This window comes from Fukomys damarensis, unplaced genomic scaffold (genome assembly GCF_012274545.1).
Source record: "Fukomys damarensis isolate Sample0158 unplaced genomic scaffold, DMR_v1.0_HiC HiC_scaffold_24, whole genome shotgun sequence".
NCBI lineage: Eukaryota > Metazoa > Chordata > Mammalia > Rodentia > Bathyergidae > Fukomys > Fukomys damarensis.
Window position 1 is genome coordinate 44,447,659 of NW_022900936.1, and position 27,652 is coordinate 44,475,310.

Here is a 27,652-nt window from a genome sequence, read left to right on the forward strand (position 1 = left end):
GCTGTCTTGATAGAAACCAAATATATTTTTACCCGGCCATTTATATTATTTAAAGCAGGTATAAATACTCGATTGGAAAGCAATGTTGTTGTTTCCCTACTGAAAGATCTATCCCAAGATTAAGAACAAAATTACTAAGAAATGATGGAAATAAAACAAGCACATTCTAATGGTGAAACAATTTGGTCCATGGCTCTTGTAGATCTTTGTTTAAAGTGACATATATAAATATAAAAATAAAAATATATTTAACATGCTCCTTTAAAATAGGATATTCTTGGTGTGAATAAACTATAATAGTACATAAGATCCTAAGAGATAATTGACAATGTGAAATAGGAAGAAAAGGGCTAAAGGTGAAGGGAAAATGGGAAGGGTAGGGGAAAGGTAATAAGGGAAAGGAAAAAAAATAGGAGAAAATGAAAAAATGGAAATAAAATGTTTGTAAATAGGGAGGGGAGGAGGGGGTGAAGGGAGAGCAGGGACAAGGGGAAAAAATGAGAACCAAGACCTGTCATGTAAAGGTACAAGATCCCAATAATGAGTGTAACTGTATTGTATACCTAAAATGTACCGATAAACTCAATGAGGGAAAAATAAATAAATGATATTCTTTTCTGCCACCTGCCTTGCAAGCACAAGGACCTGAGTTTGTATTCCGGTACCAAAAAAAAAAAAGAGGGGGGAGGATATTCCTTTAAAATAAAATGACAAAGCCTTCTAAACATTGATTTTTGTTAGTTTGGTGTCTTGCTACCAAACCTAATAAACCTTGAAGTTTCCTTACTGTTGTATTTTTAAATTTTTTTAATGACTGCCTATTACTTCAGTCAACCTTAGATTCATGTTTATTTTAATTCCCATCACTGTAGTCACTAACTCCTCTTTGCTTCCCACTTCCACTTCTTTTCTCCAAGAGTTGGCTCAGTTTGTCATGTCTTGTTTTAGTATCTTTAGTCCTAGTTGGCTCTCTTCCTCAATTTTATTGTTTCAGCACCCTTCTCTTCCCTTCCAATCCTGGGCAAACCTCTTGAAAGGGTATTACTGCATTTATTGTGCCTACATCTTCATTACCTTCTTTGGGTTGAAGTCTGGTTTTAGTGCCTACCATACTGATGAAATTGTTCCCTCAGAGGTACATACCTGGTGACTTCATCGTTATATCCAACAGGCTTCACTCTGGCTTTATCCATCTTTTTTAATGCTAGTTAACATAATTGACTGCCTGCCCACTTTTTGAAACTCTTTGCCTTTTAAGACTTTAGCTTCCCTAAATTCTCTTTCTAGATCATAAACTGTGTCTTTTCTACCTTCCTTAATAGCTTGTTCCCCTTAAAATATAGGTGATGAAGATGTGGACACAGAAAAGGTAAGTAGTGTTATGGTTGGTATCTTGATGTCCCCTAAGAGCCTCATGTACTCATGGGCGGGCTTTCAGAACATTAGTTGAATTATGGTGGTATATAGGTGACTTGCTATTAAGGAAGGTGGGCTCTGGTCAGAAGAGGCATATCACTGGGGAAGTGACCTGTAAGGGTTTCTCTTTTTTTCCAGCTCCTCCCATTACTCTTTCTTCCTGCCCACCATGACATGAACAGCTTTTCCATCACTATGTGCCTCTGCCATGCCATTGTTGCTTGGAGCCAGTGGCCTATGGACTGAAACCTTTACAAGCCGTGAGCTGAAATAAACTTCTTTTAAGTTGTGGGCATCAGGTATTGTATCCTTGTGAAGAGAAAATGACTAAGACAAGTGGTTTGCACTAAGATTGTAGCAGATGAGTTATCTCAAAGCATCAGTTGTCCCCTTCTTCCTGTTCATACAGCTTCCCAGCCACACAGTTCTAGCTTTTCCTGAACTGAGAAGTGACTATGTGACTAATGAGTTTGCATTAGATCAGTGAAATATGAGTAGACAAAATAATAGTGTTCAATTTGAAAGCAGGACATCTTTCAGACACTTTCTCTTTTCCCTAACCCTCCCATCCCCCTTGCACTGTAACAGAGATAATAGTAGAGATTCAGCATTGATCTTTATGGATGAGCATAACTCTGAATGATCTCATAATGAGCTCTTTTTCATTTAATTAAGTTTACTTAAACATGTTTGGATCATCTCTAACTTCTTGAAAATTTATAATTTATTGAAGTAACTTCTTAATACATTCATAGAATGTATTTAAGCCTAAGTAACCTATTTTTGGAGGCTTTTGTTATAATCTTACCCAGATACATAGTGGAAACATTCCTTCAATTCAGATCTTCTTATATTTTGTGTTATTGTTACTTTGTCAAATTTTCTTTGTGGTACTGAAGTATATTTTAACTACTTATTAACCTCTTTAATTTCATATCCATAGCTCTTTGTTCTGTGAATCTAACTTGGTAACCATAGCTTCCATATTAACTGTTCTTAAGCTAAAGTATATTACTGCTGTTTCTTGGATTTAATTTCTTTTTTGCCGTAATCTCCTTCCATGTACCGCAAATGTTACTTTTCTCATGGTGTTCTTCCTATCAGTGATGACTCATTTTTTACCACCTGAGTGCTTTTCTTCATTTGAGGATGGATGTCATGTATGTGGTCTAGTGCCTTGCATATGTATGGCACTACATGAATGAATAAATGAACTGACAATAAGTGAATTTTCTAGGAGCTGAAATTTCTTTTTTTCTTCTTCTTCTTTTTTCTTTTCTTTCTTTTTTTCTCCTTTACGGGGAATCAAACTCAGGATCTTGTACTTTACAGGCAAGCGCTGTGCCACTGAGCTAAATCCCTGGCCCTGAGAGCTGAGATTTCATATTGAGCATTAACAAATGTTGATCTGGTCATACAATGAGTATAGCCAAGAATCAAAGCTCCCTTTCCACGTTAGTTTTGTGCCTTCTCTTCTGTTACGGTTCTGACTCAGCAGTTCTGAATCAGCAGATTTGCTGTGCTGTATCACTTTTATCTTCCATAGCACAGGGTATCTTGGTACTAGCTGCTAACATAGTATGACCATGATCTCATTTGGCCTTTCAGAAAGCAAGGCCTTCCTCACTGCTATATAGTGAGAAGAGGTTTATGTGGAACAAGAGATGCTATGTTCTATTCAGGACAGATGATTTGACTTAGACAACTATGTGACAACTGGCTTTGCTCATGTTCTATTGGCGTCTTAAAAGAATATTTGAAAAGTATTTCAGATGCCATTGTGGTCCTACCTCCAAATGCCACAATTGGATATCTGATTCAGTATGTTTAGGATTGGGCCTAGAAATCTGGACTTTCACATATCTCCTCCCCTGGCAAACTATGATGATCACTTAGGCTTGGAAATCCCTGGCAGAGAAGGGTTAAAAACTTAGATTTTGGGAGATAGATAGATCCAGTTTGTCTCTAAAATTACTAGTAGTGTAACTGTGGGAAACTTAATATCTTTGAGCTTCATTGTGATTATCTGAATATTATGTGGACAATAATAGTATCTACTTTAAAAGATTATTATGAGGATTGAGATAATCCATCTTAGGTGCTAGCACAGTGTTTGATGTTAAATATTCAGTAAAATGTAACTTATTACTATTACTATTAAGTTATTTATAAGAGATCTTTATTTTTTTATATAGAATATACAAAATAGAATTTAACATTTCTAAAAAAAAAGGCACTAGTGAAATGGGTGTGTATATGTCCCTTTATCTTAATGGAGTTTGTAATTTGCCTCAAGGATTTGATTAAAGTTCTGTGTGACACTACTCTGACCTCAGTTCCACTTTGTAATTTACCCATTAGCCACCTTACATTTCTCTTTTGATTCTGAAGAACTATGACTATTCTATGTGTGAATGGACTATTACAAATGCTTAACTAGAAAATTTAATAACCAAATATTCTAAGGTAGCATTTCTGAAATAAATGATGGTTAAAGTTTCCTAATTTGTGGGCAGGGGGCTAAGGTTATGGGTGAAAAACTACAGTGAGAGCCACCTATTTCAAGTTGGTTTCACATAATCACATAATTCCTTATCTGATTCGGCATCACAGAATGGAGCAGAGGTACTCTGAGCTAAAGTTTGATTAGATGGTGCCACTTAAAAAATAAACTTGAGTTTTGTTTTGTGTGTGCATATATGCGCACATGATTGTGTGTGTTTTATGTATTCATGGAGGAGCAATGAAGAACCCTTAGGGCAGGAAGAAGGTGTTTGAGATAGGGAAAGTCATGGTATCAATTGGTTTTAGAGGCCTGAAGATATATAGCTCAGTTGTACAGCACTTGCTGGGAATGCAGAAAGGTTATGGGTTTGATCCTCAATACTGCAAAAACAAACCAAAAAGAAAGAAAAAGTTTTAGAGCCACTGAGTTGTACCATAGTTGCTATACACTTACCCCAAGGATAACAGTGAATAATGAAAATTCAAATTTGAGGGCAGAAATGTTAATATCAGGGTGCGCAAAAATTCTCTAGGGCAGCCAGGCATGGTGATGCACATCTGGCAGGAAGATGGCAAATTTTGGCAAATTTGAGTCCAGCTTAAACAAGTTAGTGACCTAGCAAGTCTCTGTCGCAAAGAGGTTAGGAATGTAGCTTAGTTCAGAGGTCTTGTATTTAATCCTCAGTACCACCACTACCACCAAAAAACAAAACAAAACAAAGAAGTAGTAATATGGCTAATAGTAGGGTGTTAAAAGAGAAACTGACATCCTTTGTGTCCATGTGCCGTGATTTTCATCTGTATAGGTTTAAAAAAAAAATCACTGCAAATCTTCATTAACTGTTACGAAGTTGTGATCAGTTCTAGGTTATTTAGATAACTTTGGCATATATTTTTCTTCCATTTACATTCAACTGCCTATTGAATTCTCAGGTTGCCTGGAGAGTAGTAGGTTATGAGACTCCTAGTATACATCACTTTTCCTGTTCTTTCACTGGAGCAAACCCTTCACACTCTGAGTGTATTTATCTTTGTCAGCAAGAGCTGTCATCATCCAACCAGAATGAATGAGAAATTTCAGTTCTTGGACAAGAAGCATTTTTAGAGTTGAAATTCTAATTAAGAATAAGGCTGACAAGCTGATCGTTAAGTTTTAGTTTCAGGTCAGTTTACCTTTATTGCTCTTTCAAATGTTAGATGTTCTTGGTTATCCAGAACACATGGAATTCTTAATACAGTTGGCTTATATATAATTTCTACTCTTTCACTTATATGAACTTAATAGTCTTTAAAACCTGTATGAATTTCAAAGCCTTAAAGAGAATTAAAGGGCTATAAAAATTTAAATAACTTCATCCAGTGGGCATGTTTGCCTAACTGTGTCATCAAGCTTCTTAGTTTTCTGGTTAGAAAACCAGTTTGGGACAGACTGACTCATACTGAAGACTGATAGAATACAAACACATTCAGAATTCTCCTGGCAAGAGTAATGCAGCAGAAACAGGATTCTGTGAGCTTTGAGACGTGAAGTGTTTCATTTCTCTAATAAGTCTTCCTGTCATTATGAGCTTTCAAGGTAAACAAGCATATGTCTTTGGTTTGATGTTGAGTGAGGTGGCAGATGCAGTATATCCAGTATCCCTTGCCTTTCTTTGAAAAAGGAAATTAAATTAATAGCCCTTGCACTCATAAAAGTAAAACTTTCTGATTCTAAATGTTATCTTCATATGCAAGTAAATATTTTACTGTATTCATGACTCACTTTTGGGTCATAGGTCTCAAATTCTTTGCCTAACAATTACCTTCATTCTTCTTCAATAATCTTCATGCAAGGAAATAACAAGACTGTATGTTCATTTTAGAGATAGAAACATCAATACGGAATGCATGGTAATTTTTTTTTTCAATGTTACCCAATGAAATTAGGGCCAAATTTAAAGAATGGCCAGTGACAGTGATATCTCAGTAAGGTTAGCTGAGTAGCTCTTTTCAAGGATGAAGAGATGGAAATTGGAGTGCCTTTTTAGCAAAGCTTAGAGCACAATTAAAATGTTCATTTTCTACTTGGTTATATCTCACTTACCTTTGTTTATAAGTTTTTATGTTAGCCAATTTTAGGCTAGGCAAAAGGGGCTAGGTAGCATATTATGCATCCATACATCCCTTTCTGGAATTTAGGATAAAATGAAAATTTTATATTTGCTTTAACAAATGGATACATAGTCCTTTAGTGGGTAGGATGTCTTGATGGAGTCCTTTTTTTTTTTAGTTTATTGGTACTTTTTAAGTATACAGTACAGTTACATTCAACATTGGGAGCTTGTACCTTTACATGTCATATTGATGGAGTCCTTTGAAGCACAAAAATTTTAGATTTTAATGACACTTTTTTCTTTTGTTTCTTGTAATTTGTGGTGTCATCTAAGAAACCACTGTCTAATCAAGGCCATGAAGATTTACGCCTGTGTATTCTTTTGAGTTTTGTAGTTTTAAGTGTTACATTTAGGTCTTTGATTTATTTTGAGTAAACTTTTAGGCAATCACGGTGCCACTGAGCTAATTCCCACCCTTATTTTGAGTTAATTTGTAATGTGGTGTGAGGTAAGGATTTTTTCTGCATGTAGCTCTCCAGTTGTAACAACATTTGTTGAAGAAAATCATCTTTCCGCTCTCTCACTGAACCTGTCAAACGTCAGTTACCCTTCAATCTGAAGGTTTATTTGAGGACTTTTAATTCTACTCTATTAATCTATTTGCCTATCTTTTTGACAGAATTAGAGTGCCTTGACTACTGTAGCTTTGTAGTAAGATTTGAAAGGGTCATACGAGTTAGCCTACTTTGGTTTTTTAAACTGCTTTGGCTTGACTGGGTCCCATGAATTTCCATATTTCTAGGATCAGCAAATTAATTTATTCAGACATCAGCTGGGATTTTGATAAGGTTTGTATTTAGTCTGTAGATAAATTTGGGAAATATTAACATTTTAACAACATTGAGTCAGGCAGGGGGTTTAGCTCAGTAACACCATGCCTGCCTCACAAGTGCAAGGTCTGAGTTAGATCCCCAGTACCCCCAAAAAAATGCCGCTTAACAATATTGAGTCTTCTAATCCATGAATACTAGAATTTCTTGCTACTACTTAATTTCTTTCATCATGGATTTGTAGTATTCCAAGTAGTATTGTATTTAAAATTTGTTTCTAATTGTTTTCTTTCATTTTTGATGCTATTTTAAGTGAAATTGTTTTCCTACTTTGATTTTTGGTTTATTTATTGCTACTGTATAGAAATATGGTTATCATTATTAGTTTAACTTCCTGAAGTATAAATGTAGGATTGTTCATAATCTCTAAAGGCAAAAGTGTTGGTTTTATTCCTTTTAGTAAACTGCATATTAGTTATTTTATCTGTGCCTAAATTTAAATTTTTTAACTGTATGTATTTTCTATAAATATATTATGCGAACTTTGTATTCTTAAGAGAAATTTAAATCATGTATCATATGTTACAATTAGTGTTGAAATTTATAATTTAGCTGGGCATGGTGGTACGTACTTGTAATCCCAGCACTCAGGAGGCTAAGGCAGGAGGATCACCATGAGTTCGAGGCCGTCCTGAGATACATGGTGAGTTCAAGGCAAGCCTGAACTACATAGCAAGACCCTGTCTCAAAAAAAAAAAAAAAAAAAAAAAAAAAAACAAAAAAAAAAACTTGTGGGCTCATAATACTTTTACCTCTTTTGCTTTGTTCCCAATTCGTCAGAAAATATCTAGGGATATAAAGAATTATAATATAGAGTTGATAAATCATGTTTGTGAATCTGTTCACATCATTGACAGTGCCTTGTCCAAGTATTTGGGGGAGCTGAAAGAAAGTGAATTTTGGTGCCCCTGCCTATGTATCATCTGAGATCATTTTAATTCATCAGATCACTGCTACAAAAACAGATTTCATTTGAACTACAGGAGCTGTTGCTCTTGGATTAAATCTTGTCTTCTGTTACTTTTATGCCCCAGTTTTGCTGGGAGCTCTGAAGTCCCGTTAGAAAAGTGCTAAGAAACACAAGGATAGAATTTGTGGACTTGACTCTTGGGGTTCTCCCAGGGCTGCCCCTTAACCCCTGCTAGTAAGTGTATACCTATTAGTATGTCTGTGATATCTACGAGGTCTTAAATACAGACATTTGTTTGTTTGTTTGTTTGTTTGTTGGTACTGGGGATTGAACTTGGCAGGTGTAGAACCACTGAGCTAAATACCTAACCTTTATATATAGACTTGTTTTCCCATTAGTTTCAGTAAGTTCTTGAGACATGATCTTGCTATATATTTCAGGCTGGCTTTGAACTCGCAGCAATCTTCCTGCCTCAGCCTCCCTGATCCTGGAATTATAGACGTGTGCCACTACACTTGGCTTCTGTTTTGTTTTAGTTTTTTGAGACAGAGTCTCACTGGGTAGTTCAGGCTAGTCTCGAACTCATGGCAATCTTTCTGCCTAAGCCTCCCAAGGGCTGGGATCACAAGTGTGTGCCATCATGCCTGGCTGGTTCCTCTTTTTTTTTTTTTTTATATTGAGACACGGTCTCACTATGTAGTTGAGACTGACTGAAATTCGCCATGTAGCCCAGGCTGGTTTCAAACTCACAGCGATCCTCCTACCTCAGCTTCCCGAGTGCTGGGATTACAGGGGTGCGCCACCACACCAGGCTTTTTAGTTCCTCATTATTTTAAAAAACAGCCAAGATAATAATAAAATTACCAGTGACTAACTTGTCTGAAGCCAAACAGAAATTAAGAAGCATTTGAAGTCATTAATAGCCAATTCACTGAGCAAAGTTAAATGGGGGTTGACGGGAAATACTATATAAAGCTCAAAGAGTGGTTTGGCTAAATGAATTACATCTATAAAGTGGAATACTATCCATCCCTTTAAAAAAAGAATAAGAGTAGTATAATATCACTCGTCTCCAAGAATTGCTGATAATGTGTATAATTTTCAAGAAAAATATATAAAAACACTTTATGTTGTTTACCTTTGGGAAATAAGAAAATGACTTTAATTTTTTTTTTTGCTCATGTAAAATTTCTAACTATTTTATGCGTTAGTATTTACTCATTATTTATTTCAAATACAAAAATAGAGACAATAATGAACCATGTGTCTCTCATGCAGCTTCAGTAATTACCACCTCTCAGTCAGCCTTGTTTCTTCTATACCATTCTTTGTTCCCATGCTCCAGATTATTTTGAAGAAAATACAGGAGCTTTTCAGGATGAGGCTTATCTGACTTGCTTTGCCCAGTTAATACTAAGGCATGCCTCAGAATTTGCCACAGATGAAATTAAGAGCTAATTTTTCCCTTTTAACATTTTTGTTATTCTTTGTCTCTTATTTTGTTTGTTGATAAAAATCTTAGACCTCAGAGGAGTAGTGAGAATTACTTCCTAATGGATTAGTTCTCCACTCCCTTTCAAAGCCACTGCGTTAATGCTCTCATTAAAATTATGCAGTTATGGCTGTAGAACAACTTGACTATTCTTGAGATTACTAGCTGGGGTTTTGATTAATTAATAAATCTGTTTAGGGTAAGAAATAATTTGACATAAAGCAAATGACAGATGTGTACCCCACAGGGGGTGTGTTCTTTTTTAATTGCCACTTATGTTTGGTCCTCATTATATGCACTATTAGTAAATATTCAATTTTAAGGTCTCTCTGATACTTTGGAAGGACATGTTTATTACCAAATAATGTTTACAGCCCCATATAATTCTCTTTTTCACATTTTTCCTTAAGTATATTTCAGTGTTATGGTATGAAATGCCTTAAATATCATATTTACTCAGAATAAACAATAACAGATATAAAGTGATAAAACTGTGGCTAGATATTACCTATTTTTAAGAAAAGAACACAGAAAGTACATATTCTGCTTCATATCCTACTAATGTATTTTTGCTAAAGCATTATTTGAAAGTATGTTACCTGTCCATCATGCACCTCAGATATCTCAGGTTATTATGGAGAAATCCCTGCAAGTAAACAAGTGTGTGTTTATGAAAAATCGGCAAGAAGAAATTGAGTTAAATGGGAGAAATTGGTGTGGAATTCTCACACACTCCAAACCAACTGATTAGAAAGGGAATTTGGCAAAATAAGCCTTAGGTCCCATAATATTAACAGAGCAGACTTGTAAGGATTATATATAACCAATACTAAGTGCTATAAACTGTTGCCAAGTATGTCATGTGGCAGAAAAGATGAATTAGGATCCTGGACTTTGCCTCTAAGGTATAGTGTGGTATAGTTGGAGAGATGAGGCTTCAGGCCTTTCTGAGAAAAAGCAACAGAAGTGGTGTTGTGGAAGCCCATTGGTGCTTAGATCATAAAAATATGAAAACTGAATTTGATGGGAAAAGAAAATCAACTGGAATCATACTGACAACATCAACAAACTTTTTCAAGAAAATGTTATAGATCATATGTTAGTCACTTTGTCATGTTCGTTTATTCCCAAAAAGTAGCATCTCAAAAAGTCATAGCCTAAAGCTTGACACTGTGGCCCATGCCTGTAATCCAAGCTATTCCAGAGGCTGAGGCAAGGGGATTGCAAATTTGAGGCTAGCCTGTGCAATTTTGTGAAACCTTGTCTCAAATACTACATTTAAAAAGGGTTGTCAGGTGTGGTGGCACACACCTGTAATCACATCACTGGGGAGGCTAAGGCAGGAGGATCGCCCAAAGTTCGAGGCCAGCCACAGCTACAATAGTGAATTCAAGGCTAGCCTGAACTGCATAGTGCCTTGTCTCAAATGAAGGGAGAGAGGAACAGAGGGGATAAGCAGGCAAACAAGAAAGTTGAAGATATTGCTCAGTGTCAGAGCACTTGCTCTGAGCTCATTCCACACTATTTCAAACATAAGCAAAACAACAACAGTACAACAGAGCCCAAGTCAAATGGAAAGTCAGATTCCTACTGCTAACGTTCACCCTACAACTTTTAAGAATCATATCACATTCAAAATAAGGTCTAATTCAAGAGAAGTTCCAGATAAATTTATGAAATATTCAATGGGTGCTCTCTCTCTCTCATTGTTAATAATGGTATAAATATATAGGATGATAAAAATATACAATAGATGTTTCAATTTTTTAAAATAATTACAGTAAAACACATTTACATTAATCCGTACCAGAATCCTTCACCTCGCTTTGAACACGTTATCTCATTTTTCTTGCTGCTTTCTGAAGCAGTTCTGGAAGTCCTCTTTTGGGAGTGTCTTTATGAGGTTTGATGAAAAATACAGTGAATGGCATCCAGGGATGTAGCTCAGTGGCACCATGCCTGCCTGGCAAGCTCAAGGGCCTGAATTTGATATCCGGTATCAAAAAAAAAAAAAAAATAGTTAATGCTGCTGCTGTGTGACATTCAGTGGTAAACCAGGCTTGTCAAAACATTACAGTGAGTCCACATCTACCTTGTTCTCTGGATTTGATACCATATAATTTCTAGCTCTTCCCTACTTATCTACCTTTTTCTCTGGACCTGATACCATGTAACTTCTTTCTGACTTCTCCAGAGTCAAAATGACCATGAAAAGTAGACATTTTGAATTGACTCAGGACACTGAGGCAGCCACAACAGCACAACTAAAGACACCACTGAAAAAGGACTTCCAAAACTACTCCAGCAAATGGCAAGAATGGTGGGATAAGTATGTTTGGATTCGGGGGTGTTATTTTGAGGGAAATCAATGGCAGTGATAGAATAAACATATTACTTCTCTCTGAATTACCTATAGATTATTTTATGAGGATATGGTCTTTTCAACTGCACTGCAATTGTATCTTAAATTTCTTTGGTACCTCCCATAATACCACGCTCAAAGTTTGCATAACTATTAATGGTTATTCTAGGGAGAATGCTATTGAATATATTTTTAGAAGATTTGGATTCTGGTCTTTTTTTAAATATTTAGCAGCAAGATTTAGGGGTTTTTAAACTTGAATTTAGTAGGCCTCACTTTTCTAAAAATCAGAGGACTGATCTAGTTCAGTAGTCTTTTATAGCTTACATTGTGTGATCCTGAGGTTTTGGTCATTTTTTAGTTATCTGACCTATTGACTCATTGTGGTAGCATTTACAGGAATAAAAATGTTGTAAATGGACATGAATTTGCGAAAGTGATATTAGATTCAGTTTGTGAGAGACTTGAGGAATAGCAATATATACCAAAATCTAGATGTCTTATGAAAATGGAACTACAGATTTGGATTTGAAGTTGCTGGTACAGGCATTGTCATTCTCACCAAACTCTTTGGTTAATGTGGGTTAGATTCCAAGGTTTGAAGTAAAAGGCACTCATTCATAACAATTACGTGGTTACACAGCCAGGGCCCAACCCCAACTCCAGCTGCTTGAGAACACAGGCCAAGGCCAAAGGCCTACCTAGAAAAGAGTTGCACTGGCACACAAGCATCTGCCAGAGGCCTGATCCATACCTTTGGTAAGTGTGCGCAGATCCGACAAGTAGCAGTATGGACTAGAGCAGTGCAGCTATAGGCAGATCCCAGCCAGGGGCCTAGTCCAACCCAGTGGCTTGGGCACACAGGCGCAAGCCAGGAGCCCACCTGGAACATAGCTGTAGAAGTGCACAACCAACACTAGAGTCTCACCCTGATACAATGGGTAAGTTCTTGGAGACCCTAGTCGGAAGCCTGCTCAGACAACAGAGACTGGGGTACGTAGCCCTCAGCTAAAGGCCCTCCCAGACAAAAGCTACATAGGGGTCCCAGTGATAGGCACACCTAGATACCATCCCAAGTGTTCACAGGCCCCAGCCAGAAGCACACCCGGACAACAGGTCAGCTGAAAGATCCAAAAGACCACCATTTTGAACCCAGGAACTCGAGTACTGAGGAGCAGCAGAGAAAAGGCCATTCATTGGCTTGCTGAGAAATAACTACTCTGTGAGCAAAAAGCCTCAACAGAGGCACATCAGGATGCATCTGTTGAAATGAGAAGTCATGTAAACAAGTCTCAAAACCAGACTTCCAGATCACCTAAGACTACCCCAAAGAGAAACAACATGGAACAATCTGATAATCAACCACCTGGACTCCCTGAACTGGCAACAAAAAGGGATCTGGAAAAAATAAAATCAGAAATAAGCTCTTAGATAACAATAGAGATTGTGCCCATAGTGTAAGGCATGATTAATAAATCTAGAGTAGACACATTAAAAATATATATATAGGACCTGAGGAACATGATGGAATCCCAGCATAGGAAACAAATGGAATCCATAAAACAGATGCAAACAGATTTCCAGGAGATTAAAAATTCAATTGAAAGTTTATACAGCAGAATAAGCCAATGTGAGGACAGAATTTCAGAAATAGAAGATAGAGGATTGCAATAAGTAACCAGGAAAAGAAAAATGTATTAAAAATAGTAAGAGACAATGAGAAATCTATCCAGCAGCTGCTAGATGATGCAAAGAAGAATAACATAAGAATAATTGGAGTCAGTGAAGAAACAGGAGAGTGCAGATGACATTTAAAAAAAAAGTTCACAGAAATAATGGCAGAAAACTTCCCAAGTAGTAAGTAAGAGCTTGACATACAGTTAAGTGAGGCATATAGGACTCCAGCTAGCCTTGATTAAAAAAAAAAAAATCTATACATAGGCATGTAATAGTTAAGATTCCAAAAACCCAAAAAAAGAACAAAATTCTACAAAGCAATTAGAGAAAAGAAAGAAACCACATACAAAGGAAAGTCCATCAGAATCACAGAAGACTTCTCAACATAAACCCTCAAGGCAAGAAGAGCTTGGAATGACGCATTTCAAGCCCTAAAGGAAAACAGCCTCTAACCCAGATTGATGTATCCTGCAAAACTGTCTTTCAAAATTGATAGAGAAATAAGATACTTTCATGACAAAGACCACCTTAGGAACTTCATGAATACCAAACCGGCACTCCAAAAAATTTTAAACAATATCCTAGGAAAGGATCACAACTCTAGGAAGCCCAGCAGAATGAATCCATCAGGTACAACAAGGAATTAAAAACAAAGGGGGAGAATGCAACAAAAAGAAAAGGTCATGTCAAGAATAAGTTGATTCATATCAGTTATAACCATCACTGTTAATGGTCTCAATTCACCAATCAAAATAAATAGACTGGCAGAATGGGTCAAGAAGTAAAATCTAACAATATGCTGCATACAAGAAATACACAATTCAAAAAGAAACTCATAGATTGAAAGTTAAAGAGTGGAAAACAATACTCCATGCAACAGGAACTGTCCCCGCCAAAAAAAGCAGGAGTAACTATCCTCTTTACAGATCAAGTGGATTTCAAACCAACACTAATTAAGAGAGATAAAAAGGACTCTACATCCTTGTAAAGGGAACAAACCAAGAGGAAGAGATGACAGTCATAAATATATATGCACCAAACACTAGTGCACTGAACTATATAAAACAAATACTAATAGCATGAAAAATCAAAGCACCAACACAATAGTAGTGGAGGACCTCACTACCCCACTGTCAAATCATCTAGACAGAAAATAACAAAATACTAGAACTCAATCAAACTCTTGAACAAATGAATTTAACAGATGTTTACAGTGTTTTGCCCCACAAAATCAGAGTACACATTCTTTTCAGCTGCACATGGGTCGTTCTCCAAAAGACCACATACCCACTCATAGAAAAAGTTTAAGTAAGTACACAGGAATTGAAGGTATCCCCTGTATGTTATCAGACCATAGTGTGATGAAACTGGAGATCAATAGCAAAAGAAACCTCAAGAATTTCATGAATACATGGAAATTGAACAACACACTTCTGAATAACCAGTGGGTCACAGAGGAAATTAAAGAAGAAATCAGACAGTTTCCACAATTAAATGACAATGACAGTGTAACATCGGAATCTATGGGACACAATGAAAGCAGTCTTACAAGGGAAATTCATAGGTGAATACTCATATTAGGAAAATACAGTGAGCTCAATTAACCTGATGCTCAACCTCAAACTTGTAGAAAAAGAAGAGCAGGAGAAACCCAAAGTCCATACAAGGGAGGAAATTATAAAGATCAGAACAGAAATCAATGCAATGGAGAATAAGAGAATGATACAAAAAATAAAGGAAGCAAACAGTTGGTTCTCTGGAAGAATAAACAAAATTGACAAACCCTTAGCCAACCTTATCAAAAAAAGTAATGACCCAAATCCATGCAATTAGGAATGAAAAGGGTAAAATGATAGTCGACCCAGCAGAAGTCCAAAGGATCTTTAATACCTACTTTGAGAACCTATACTCCAGTAAGATGGAAAATACAGAAGAAATGGACAGATTCCTAGATTCGGATGAATTACCAAAGTCAAACGAAGATGACCTAAAAATTCTAAACAACCCAATATCAATCAACGAAATTGAAAACAATTAAAATCTTACCAACTGAGAAAAGCCTTGATTGTGAAGGCTTCACTGCTGTATTCTACAAGATATTTAGAGAGAAACTACTGCCACTACTGTTCATACTTCAATGACACATGTATAAATACTGAATAGTTTCCCTGGTGTGAATAATCTGCAACAATGCATAAGATTCTAATAAGATTACTGACATTTAGAAATGGGAAGAAAGTAAAGGTGTAGGGAAGGTGGGATGGGTAGGAGAAGAGTAAAAAGGGAAAAGAAAAAAATGTGAGAGAATGAAAAGATGAAAATAAAGTGTTTGTAGATGGGGAGAGGAGGAGGGGGTGAAGGGAGGGCAGAGGTAAGGGAAAAAATGAGAATCAAGACTTGTCATGTAGAGGTATAAGATCCCAACAATGAATGTAACTGTACTGCATCCCTAAAATGTACCAATAAACTCAATTAAAGCTGAAAAAAAAAACTTCAATGAAATTGAAAGGGAAGCAATACTCCCTATTCATTCCTGAAAGCAAGCATCACCTTGATCCCCAAGGCAGAGAAAGACCCAACCGAAAAAGAGAACTATAGGCCAATCTCACTAATGAACATACATCCAACAATCCTTAATAAAGGCCAGGGATTTAGTTCAGGGGTGCCCCCACCTGCCTTGCAAACCCAAGGTCCTACTTTTGATCCCCAGTACCAAACAAACAAAAATCCTTACTAAGATACTGGCAGATAGAATGCAGACGATTATCAAGAAGATCATACACCGGGCCAGGGATTTAGCTCAGTGGTTAACGCCACCTGCCTTGCAAGCACAAGGACCTGAGTTCAATCTCCAGTACAAAAAAACAAACAAACAAAAAAGTGAGGTTCATACACCCTGACCAAGTAAGGGATGCAGGGCTGGTTCAACATATTCAAATCAATAAATGTAATACACTATATTAATAGAGCCAAGGACAAAAACCATATCATCTCAATAGATACAGAAAAAGCATTCAACAAAATCTAACACCCATTCGTAATTAAAAAAAGAAAAAACCCTATAAAAAATTGTAATAGTCTCTACCTCAACCTGATAAAAACCATCTATGAAAATCCAACAGCCAATATCATACTAAATGGTCAAAACCTGAAAGCCTTCACACTAAAATCAGTGACATGACAAGGATGTCTACTATCCACTCCCATTCAATAGAGTTTTGGAAACATATGCCACAATGATTAGAGAAGAGAAAGAAAAGGAATAAAGATAGGAAATGAAAACGTCAAATTGTCATTATTTGCGGATGACATGATACTCTAAGAACTCCACCAGAAGTCTTTTAGACCTAATAACGAAATTCAGTAAAGTAGCTAGATACAAAGTCAACACACAAAAATCAATAGCTATTGTGTATGTGAAAAATAGACTCACTGAGAGAGAAATAGGACAAACATTTCCTTTCACAATAGCATCCAATAAATTGAAATACCTAGGGATCAACCTAACAAAAGAAATCAAAGACCTCTACTCTGAAAACTATAGCACTCTGAAAAAAGATTGAAGAGAATATCAGAAAATGAAAAGACATCCCTTGCTCCTGTTTAGGAAGAATCAACATGGTGAAAATGACCGTACTTCCAAAAGTGAAATATAGATTCAGTGTAGTCTCAATTAAAATTCCAGTAGCATACTTCATGGACTTTGAGTAAATAATCCAAAAATTCATTTGGAACAAGAGACCTAGAATAGCAACAGCAATTCCTGGCAACAAATACAAGGTAGGAGGTATCACAATCCCCAACTTGAACCTTACTCAAAGCTACTGTGATAAAAGCAGCATGGTCCTGGCAGTGAGACAGACCTAAGGATCAGTGGAACAGATTAGAAGATGCAGAAACAACTCCAGACACATTCAGCCACCTCATCTTCTACAAAGGAGCCAGACACCCTCACTGGAGGAAAGATGTCCTCTTCAATAATTGTGCTGGAAAAATTGGGTTTCAACTTGCCAAAGATTAAAAACTACATCTATATCTCACACCATGCACTAAACTAAAATAGAAATGGATTAAGATCTAAATATTAAAACAGAAACACAAAACCAGCTAGAAGAGAGGTTAGGTGGAAGTCTTGAAGACTTTGGTGTAGAAAAAGATTTAATGAAGAAAATCTTATTTGCCCGTGAACTCACACAAACAACAGGTGGGATCTCTTCTTATTAAAAAGCTTCTGCACAACAAGAGAAACCACCAATGATGGGAGGAGACAACCCACAATGTGAGAAAAAATTTTCACCAGCTGTTGCTCAGACAGAGGTCTACTATCCAGATATATAAGGAACTTTAAAAAAATCAGACATCCCATATTTAAAGACCCAATGCAAAAATGGGCATTTGAAATGAAGACATTTCTCAGACAAAGAAGTAGAAATAGCATATAAACACATGAAAAAATGTTCAATGTCACTGGTCATTCAAGAGATGCAATTGAAGACAACACTGCAATTCCACCTCACTCTAGAAAGAATAGTTACTATCCTGAAATCTATCAATAACAAATACTGGTGGGGCTGTGAGGGAAAGGAACCCTGCTGCACTGCTGGTGTGAGTGTAGACTGGTGCAACTACTGTGGAAATCAATATGGAGATACCTCAAAAAATGAGGATTGGAAGTCCCATTTCACCCAGCTATTCCCCTGCTGGGTATCTTCCCCAAAGAATTAAAAGAATTATACCACAGTTATGATTTATGTGCACCCATGTTCATAGCGGCACAGTTTGTAACAGCTAAAATTTGGAATCAGCCCAATTGCCCATTGGCTGGAGACTGGATAAAGAAAATATGTGTTTGTCGTTTTTTAAATAAAATGGAGTACTACTTAGCTATAAAAAGTAAGAAATTAGAGACTTTTATAGCTAAATGGATGCACATTGAGGCAGTACTCTTAAGTGACATAAATACAATACACGTGTAAATACCAAATACTTTCTCTGGTGTGAGAAACAACATGTAAATAAGAACTAAAAGGTTTAATAAATAATGTAAAATAGGAAGAAAAGGGGCAAAGGTGAAGGGGCCGTTGGGGGTTAGGGATAAGGAAAGTGGGGAATGGAAGGAATTAACATGAGAAAATGAAAACAAATGGAAACAAAGTCCTGGTAAATAGTGAGTCAGGGGAATGGGGAAAAGAATAAGATTGAGGATAGATTACATAAAGGTGCAAATTTTCAATCATGAATGTCGTTATATTGCATACCTAAAATGTACCCATAAAATTAAATTTTAAAAACAATTACATGGTTACATATTGTTCGATTAGAATAATACATGTAAATCATATTGTCTATGTTGCTTTATATACAAGGAAACAAGGTTCATGAAACGGAATTTGCCAAAAGGTACACCCTAGCTACACAGCTGATCTGCAGACAGACTTCCCCTATCTCCAAGCTCCCAGTTCATCTCTCACTGTTTGTTTTCTTTTAGATTTCTGTACTAAGAATGTACTAATCATTATATACCCCATACATGCACACAATTATTTATAAAGTTTAGCTTAACTTTTCGGGAAGGAGAATCAGTCAAATAGCATCATCACTAAATCTGGAATTAAGTGGTATATGTAGAAATTAGTGAATTGTGCAGTTACAAGGGAATATTTTTGTGACACCTGTTCAAAGTTAGGTCACAGTGTATAGTTTTAAGTTCCTATGTGAGGTACCTGACATCTGTGTCTCTGCCTAGATCCTGTTTTAGGTATGGGGTGAGGTGTTAGCACCAAGCTGATTGCATTGTTATTCTGTGTAGATAATCTTACCAAAATACGTGTTTGTGGTAGGTTTCAAATTTATTTCAACAAAGAAGTGGATGCCCATGACAAAGGTCAAATGGTGATCAGACATCCATTTCACTATTTCAAGATGTAGTCTTGAGAATATGTAATACACATAACTCCTTGCCAGAAGACTGAAAGGAAATGATTGCATTTGAGTACAACATATTCCACAATAGTTTAATGTGCATGAAGTTTAAAACTGATGGCTTGCCAAATATTATTTTTGCAAAGTAGACTTTTACAGCATTGTACCCAGTCTGTTTTGCTTTGTAGAATATTCATAAAAGTTGAAATTTAAGACCAAAGAAACTGAAAAATCCTAATGGTAGTAGCAGTAAGATACTGTGCTAAATTCTATTGTGAAGTTTTCTAATGTAATACATTTATCGATTTCTCCTGAATGGTTTATGATCATGAGAGTTAGTGTTTTTTTTGTTGGTTGGTTGGCTTTTTGAGAAAGGGTCTTGGTATGTAGTTCAAGCTGGCCTTGAACATACTATCTAGCCTAGACTGGTATCCAACTCAAGGCAATCCTCCTGCCTCAGCCTCCCAAGGGCTGGGATTACAGGAATGTACCACCAAACCAGGTCTACTGTTGTTAGTTTAAGCCAAAGTGAGAAATGGAAGTGGTTTGTTCTCCCCCAAAACTCAACACCCAAAATTTTCCCAGGGTGTGCTCAAAGAAAAACCATATTATTTTATTTTTATGGAATCTGGATGTATTTTACATTCATAAAAGATATCTCTGCCCTTTTTTACCATTTAAAAAAATTTTACTAGTACATGTTTGCAGTACATGCAATTTACAATCATCTTGGGGACTGAGTACATGCACATACTACAGCTTGTTTCTTTTCTTTTATCCCCTTTCCTTCCCCTTTCCCCTCCCTTCTCTAATTCTCCTATCACAATTTTCATTCTTGTTGATAGTAATCTTAGCTCGTGTTATGACATATAATTTTTCATTGAGGTTATTAGGTTCCTGTACATGGCATATCTTTATTTTTCTCATTTCCCTCTCCCCTTTTCTTCACCCCTCACCCTTGTTCCCTTGGACCCCTTTACATTTTGCGAGAGACACATATCCTTGTCCCTTTCTATCCATTCTTTATTACAACTCTTGAAACTGCTTGTTGCTTTGACTCCAAAAGTTCCTATGTCCCCTCTATCTCTATTTAGTTAGTCTTGGGAAGAACAAGAACAAGAAATTGATTGTTTCCTCATTATGTGGCTTCTGAGAAGCTACCATATGAACTCTTGATTCATAAAATGAGGATATCTGTGCTAATCTATTTGGCCTTATGAAAAGTAATTTAAGGCTTTACAAAAAAAATAAACAAATCCATGGTTGAAGCCACCTTGTTACCATGACAATGTGTGTTTCCTCTGTCAGTGGTTATTTCAAATCCAGAAATGTAGTAATATATATGATTATAGAGCGTTTATTTTAGTTTAGTATTCTAAAAAAGAATGCATGGTTTCAAAATGAAAGAAATTTTTTTTCTTCACAATCTTCTGCTGAAACTAAAAAAAAAGAGAAATATGCCAGTTTTCTTGAAAGTACAAACAAAAACTGTCATTTCACTTATGGGAAAATTTTGCAAAATTACTTTTTTTTTTTTTTGGCTTTGTTGTGAAGCCGTCCAGAAAGGCCAAAAATTATTGGCGCTGCTTTTATGTAAAACCTTTCACATAGACCACTTGCAATTCAGCCAAGTACATAACTCAGGTCATCAGTGACACATCCGCACAGTGGAACTTCTCAGTGAACAGAGAAAATTGTCATGAAATGTGTTCAGTAGTGCCATATAGATGGACCAACTCACACAGATTACAGCTAAGGAAACTTTACATTAACAAGTTTGGAAACAGCTTTCCTGAGCTGATCCCTGCTCCCAGTCACCCTGTGTTACAAAGCCAACTGCTTACTGATTAGGACAGCCACATCACTTGGCAAACAATTTGGCCTAGACTTGATGTGTGACATCATGTTCCTTTAGGGTTTTCCACATAAAATAAATTATTAAAAAAAAAACAACAACAACAACAAAACAAAACACAGAAATTGAGCCTTAATTTTAAATCCATTATTATATCCTCTCAGGTTTCATTAATTACCTCAAACATTTCTTAATTTTTTTTTACATGTATTTACCAATACTTATATATGAGTGCTAGACTTTCACAGTGTTTTTTTAGACTTTTAATCAGATGGTCTTTTGTGTCTATTCTCACCCAACCTCCTTTTTATGGGGGTTATGATATCTTTTGTTTTGCTACAGTACTGAAAGTCTACCAGTTTGGGAGTAGCTTGTATCACTTTGTTTGAGGAAGGAAATGAACATTATTCTTTGACCCCTTAAGACAAATAAGTCCAGCTTCTGTGAATAGTGGCTGTGTGCCAAACATTGAAGGACTCAGTGATGATGTGTGTTTTGCCATGTCGCCTAAAAATGAGACACATTACTGGCATTTCATTCTTGTGTGTAAACACTTCCTCTGAGTATATTTACCTGAAATCATTAGAGTTTTTCTCCACGGCTCATTTGTAAGTGGTGTTCACTTAATACTTTAATGCACATGACCTTAAAGGAGGTGCAAGTCATTTATGCCTCATGAGGTCTGCAGAAGTCGGGAGAGCAGGGAGAGTGAGTATGAATGTGGCAGTAGTGCCAAGATATGGGAATTGCAATGTTGTATAGGTGGAACAGAGGAAGAATTATCTGTGTGTCACATGAGTTGATAATAGATTTAACATTCTCACACCCAAAGAATTCCATCTGGAAGCCATTCCTTGGCAAATAGAAATAGGTAAATATTCTCATGTCTCCTGGAATTGCTAAACAAGGAATAGGGAATCCTCTTTAATCATTTTTCCTATTTTTTGGTAATGGCATATTCCTTTTAATTATTCCTCAAACTAAATTTAGTAATCTGTAAAACTAAAAGCTAGGATCTCTTCAATTCTTCCTCTTAAATTCATTTCATAGATGTAGAAATACCATTCTTAACATATTGATTCCATTGTATGCACACTTAATATTTATCTTTTTATTTTCCTCCAGCACATGGCCTTTATTCCCACTGACCTTTGGTTCCTATTACTCAGTGTTGTACCTCTTTTCTCCTTTGGCTTAAATAATCATCACCATCTGCCTCCCAGTGTTACAGTGTTACTTCTGGATAACCCTTCCCTTCCCTCCTCCAAAATGCAAGAATAGATACAGAAGTGAAAGTAGTGTTATATCCTAACAGCTCTTCATCTATCATCTTGTCTTCTCATGGGGTGAACCCCTGGGGAGGGGCAGCCTTGCCTCTGTTCTATGGCAGGCACTCTGAGCCTGGTCCATAAATTTTTTTTTTTTTTTTTTTTTTTTTTTTTTTTTTTTTTTTTTTTTTTTTTTTTTTTTTTTTTTTTTTTTGGTACTGGGGATCAAACTCAGGCAGGCGGCAGAACCACTGAGCTAAATCCGTGGCCATAAATGTTAACAATAAGGAGAGATGAAAGAAAGTATCTATGTTCAGCAACTTAGTGCCAAATAAATATGTAGGACAAATGAGGCCACTAGTGCCAGACCATGGTGGTTCAGAATAATATTTAATATAACATTATCTCATTGAATAACAAATCCCATATTGTAAAGTCTGAATTTAATTTCCCTTGGTTCCAGATTTCTTGAGTTCCTTTAATCTGCTCCTGTAGATATTTCAGAGACCATGAGGCTGAAGTTAACAAGGACCTCTCAACACCCCCGCCCCATTGTCATGAAGTTGTATAGTGAATAGAAAACAAACTTAGGAATAATAAAACTGAGTTTGTGGGTCATGAATACCCTGGCATCCTGAGCAAGCCTCCACTGTGAGATGGAGTGATGAGAAACAAAAGTTTACCATTAGCTTAGATATTGTATAACTTCAGTTACTTAGCTAAACTATGAATTGGAAGTATTTTAATAAAGCACTTGAGATTGCTAATATTTTGGAGGGAGTAGCTCATAAATAATTTTTTCTGTATTTTTCTGTGAGTATTGAAGTTCAGCATTATCATCTCTGTGACTTAAAAGTATGCATGGAAACAAAAGTGAAATAAATACCTTCTAAAAATTTGACAATGCAAAGATTATTTTTTATCCTTGGAGTATCAGTGAAGAAGTTTAATAATATGGATACTCATACTTTCTAAACTGATTCAGAATAGAGGGTCAAAGTGGAGTAACAATAACAACAAAAAACCCATATGTGGTTATAAAATGGTTACTGACCAGACTCTCAATCATGTCTCTCAAAATACTACTTTGCATTTAAGCTTTTACATTCTAATTTCCGATTTTTGAGAGATTTGCAGTTTGTTTTCTGTCCTTAGTGTCTTATTGAAACAATTCATTAAGTTCCAAATTTTCTTAATGTTGAATCCTGAGTGGCATTTTTCATTCTTTTCATCATTATGTGGTACTATTTGACTGTTTATTCTTTTTTTGAAAGTCTTTCCTTTTTTTATTACCTTCTTTCTCTACTGGTTCTTTCCATTATTGCTATTCTTTCGAAGCTTCCATCTTGACCCCTTTTCCTAAGGGAACCAAGCACTGATGTATTCTAGGGTTCCCTTCTCAGCATTCTGTCTCCTGGTACACCAGCATTCATAGCTTCAGCTCTAACCTACTACAAATCCACATAACCAATCTGTCCTTTTCTAGACATGCATTTCTGACTATGGACTGTCTTTACACATGTTCTATCTAGTAGATTTTGGAATACATCAAGGTACCTCTTACAGAACATTTCTAAAATAGAACTCATCTCCTGCCTAACCCTCCATATGGAAACCATCCTCCCTGATCCACAAAAGCAAAAGGCTGTGCCCCATTCTCATATTTCCTATTTTGGTGAAAAACCCAAGTTCTTAGGAATAACTCTGTTTCCCTTGCTCTTCTCTGCAGGGTCATCAGTCACTAATTCATTCTCCTTAGTAAAATTTTTCATTTGCTCCACACACTAATGTCTTATGGCTTTTTCTTTTCTCATTCTATACTCTAACCTGTGCATGTGGAAAGTTTGAATTCCTTCAGTATTCATGATCTTTTCTCACTCTGCGCTGTTACACTTGTCTTGAATATACTGTAGTTCCCTTTTTTGTTTGTCTAAGGACTAGATCCCTGTTGCCTCTATGCAGCTTTCATAGAATAGTTACTCCCTTGCAGAGTTAGATGTACACTATTTGTTTCTGTGGACTTAAGTGTACCTGGTTATTCTAACATATTGATTATGACTTTAAGCATTATCTTCATCCTCACTCTGGAACACGAGATCTTTGAGAAAAGGGGCTGTGTCATGTTCATCCTATATCCCTGACAGCTGGTACAAAGCCCAGCTGATAGTGATAGGTTAGTGATGGTTTGCAGGATGGGTCTTGTTTGAGCCAAAAGCAGCCTTACCTTTCACATTCCTGTTCTAATAAGCTCATGCATTCATCACTCTTCTCCATGTATTCTTTGTGTTTTATCTTTTCTTTCTCCAGCTCCATTATGGTTTGCCTGTGGGATTTTTCTACCATCAAAAGTTGTTCCAAGATTCTCCTGTGAGATTCTTTATATTTTTCCACGACTTTGTCCAGCTACAAAAGAAAATGCATTTGTAGCCTGTTAATGACAAAATGCTCTCAGTGCTGCCATATTTCACACTTCCGTGTTTCACTAATTCAGCAATGAGATTTATTTCCTTGTTTACTTTTTATCAATATGATATTTTGAGAGGAATTTTAACACAGCTGTCTTTTTATTATCATCAAATATTTTGAGGGATAGTGATCTGTGTTTCTGTATCAGAATAATTTCTGTATAGCGCCTTTCTGACACTCTTGCTCCTCTCTCCCAAGAAAAACTCCATTAGTGGAATGGCAGAAAACAGAGAATCCTTGCCCATAATTTGATTCTGCAACAGCCCTAGCTGATCTCTTCTGCCACAGCCTACCCTAAAGTGCTGTCTACTATTGTATGACTCTTGCATCCCTCAGTCCCTTTTCGTTATGCACTGAAGTATTTCCATTAATTTTTTCTGTTCTGTTCTTTTCTTTTCTTTTTGGTAACAGGGATCAAACTCAGGACCTTGTGCTTGCGAGGCAGGCGTAGCACCACTGAGCTAAATCCCTGGACCGAAGTATTTTCATTAAAATAGGTGGATAAATACACAATGTGTCAGCATATGGTAATATAACCAAATATAAACACTGAGTCCTTAATGCTTTTTATAGCACTAGTATCTTTGTTATAAAATGATCATTCTGTGCCTGTTTTATGCATTGCTTTCCTATGAGATCATGAACTCCCAGAACCAACATTCAATTTGTCATAAATTCTTAGAATCTAACACAGAACTTTGATTATCATTGGTGCCCTGTGTATGTTTATAGACTGGACACAAATCAAGCAGGCAAGGAATCAAAGAAAAAAAGGAGGAAGGCAGGGAGGCCAGTGATAGCAAATGTGGCTCAAAATTATTGCCAGTGATAAAAATCAATTAAGAGCATAGTTTTAAAGCATGTGGCTTAGTAGGTTAAATATTAGATGTTATAACTATAATAGGTTGGGATTTGCTCTTTGCTTTTATCATAAAAGGTTGAAAATCTGTGACTCAGGGTGAATTTAATGCCAATTAGTATTTTGTTTGTTTGCTTGTAGTACCTGGAATTAAAGCCAAGGCCTCTACATCTCAGTTTTTTTGTTGTTCCTTTGTTTTGTTTTTGTTTTTTGTACTGGGGATCAAACTCAGGACCTTGCACTGGCGAGGCAGGCACGCACTGAGCTAAATCCCCAGCCCTGACCCAGTTCTTTTTAAACATTTTTTTTTTTTGATTTTGGAACAAGGTCTTACCAAGTCGCTAAATAATCCAGGCTGGACTTGAACTTGTGATCCTCCTGCATCAATCACCCATAGTACTCCAATTAATGTTTTTAGGATGTTCAATGTACATCCTAAAAAGCAAACACTTGATTGGAAATCCAAAGCACAGAGAATAGATCTAGGAAGTTATATCCCATCATATAGAACCCAGTGGCATCTCTCTGACTTTTAAATGCTTGAGTTGGTTGTTTAGTTTTCTTTTTCTTTCCTTTCTGTTTTACCTTGTTTGTTTTGTTTTTTTTGAGACAGAGTCTTGTTGTATAGTGTAAGCTGGCCTTGAACTCACTGTGCAGCTCAGGTTGACCTCACACTTGCAACAATCTTTCTGCCTCAACTTCTGGAGTGCTGGGATTACAGGTGCGTGCTACCATGCCTGGCAGTTATTTAGTTTTCTAACATGGGTTTAGGGTGGTACTTAGCACATGCAAAGTAACTGATTATTTAGTTTTTAATTATTACTTTAGGAAATGCAATCAATCCTTCGTTGAAAGTTGAAAGTGTCAAATAGTTGCATTTCCTGGTGACAGAGGCATTGTTAACTGACCAGCTTCTGAAAAGAAGACCATAATGTTGATTTGTCATGGAAATAATTCTCAAACAATACATTAGTCTGAAAAATCGTATCTTATTGTTGCTTAATCACTACAGTACATTATAAGGGAGACTCAAATCAACTGCTTTTGGAATTTAAGAGTAAAGTAATGAAAAGATGAGCCATAATTTAGGGAAGTTATCAGTTGATTTAGAGAAAATATTCAATTTAATTTGTCACAAGATTTGACATTACAAATAATAATTGAATAATTATGGCTGTTTGGAAATAAATGCATGACTTAAAGAATCTTCTTAAATGCAAAAAAAAAACCCCACTTTTCCTTAGATAGCTGCTTGTGTATATTAAACTTTATTCAACCCATTGAGAGACTATAGAAGACTTACTTAAATTCACTCTTCCTTACCAATTTGTTTCTTCCATTTTTTTTTTTTTTTCCTTCTTTTTCCTGGTATTTTGAGACAGGGTCTCACTATGTAGTTGAGACTGACCTGGAACACTGTGTAGTAGATGAGCCATAATTTAGGGAAGTTATCAGTTGATTTAGAGAAAATATTCAATTTAATTTGTCACAAGATTTGACATTACAAATAATAATTGAATAATTATGGCTGTTTGGAAATAAATGCATGACTTAAAGAATCTTCTTAAATGCAAAAAAAAAACCCCACTTTTCCTTAGATAGCTGCTTGTGTATATTAAACTTTATTCAACCCATTGAGAGACTATAGAAGACTTACTTAAATTCACTCTTCCTTACCAATTTGTTTCTTCCATTTTTTTTTTTTTTTCCTTCTTTTTCCTGGTATTTTGAGACAGGGTCTCACTATGTAGTTGAGACTGACCTGGAACTCACTGTGTAGCCCAGGCTGGTTTTGAATTCACAGGGATCCTCCTGCCTCAGCCTCCTGAGTGCTGGGATTACAGGTGTGCGCCACCACACCTGGCCTCTTCCTTCTTTTTTACTTTCTTTGCTTGTGCATAGAGACTTAGGAAGGCTGGAAAGAATTCACATCCTGT

At 36.3% G+C, this 27,652-nt stretch overlaps 2 protein-coding genes across 3 annotated transcripts in view; one reads left to right on the forward strand and one right to left on the reverse strand.

Annotated features, from left to right (window-relative positions):
• The window catches only part of Cmss1 (cms1 ribosomal small subunit homolog), a 358,480-nt gene that overhangs the window by 90,108 nt on the left and 240,720 nt on the right, over positions 1-27,652 (forward strand). The window lies entirely within an intron of this gene.
• Filip1l (filamin A interacting protein 1 like) overlaps positions 1-27,652 on the reverse strand; it is a 102,057-nt gene that overhangs the window by 66,495 nt on the left and 7,910 nt on the right. Inside the window, exon 3 of the mRNA XM_010639637.3 lies at positions 24,615-24,793. Coding sequence (XP_010637939.2) covers positions 24,615-24,793 — 179 coding nt within the window. The remainder of the gene's footprint in view (positions 1-24,614; positions 24,794-27,652) is intronic.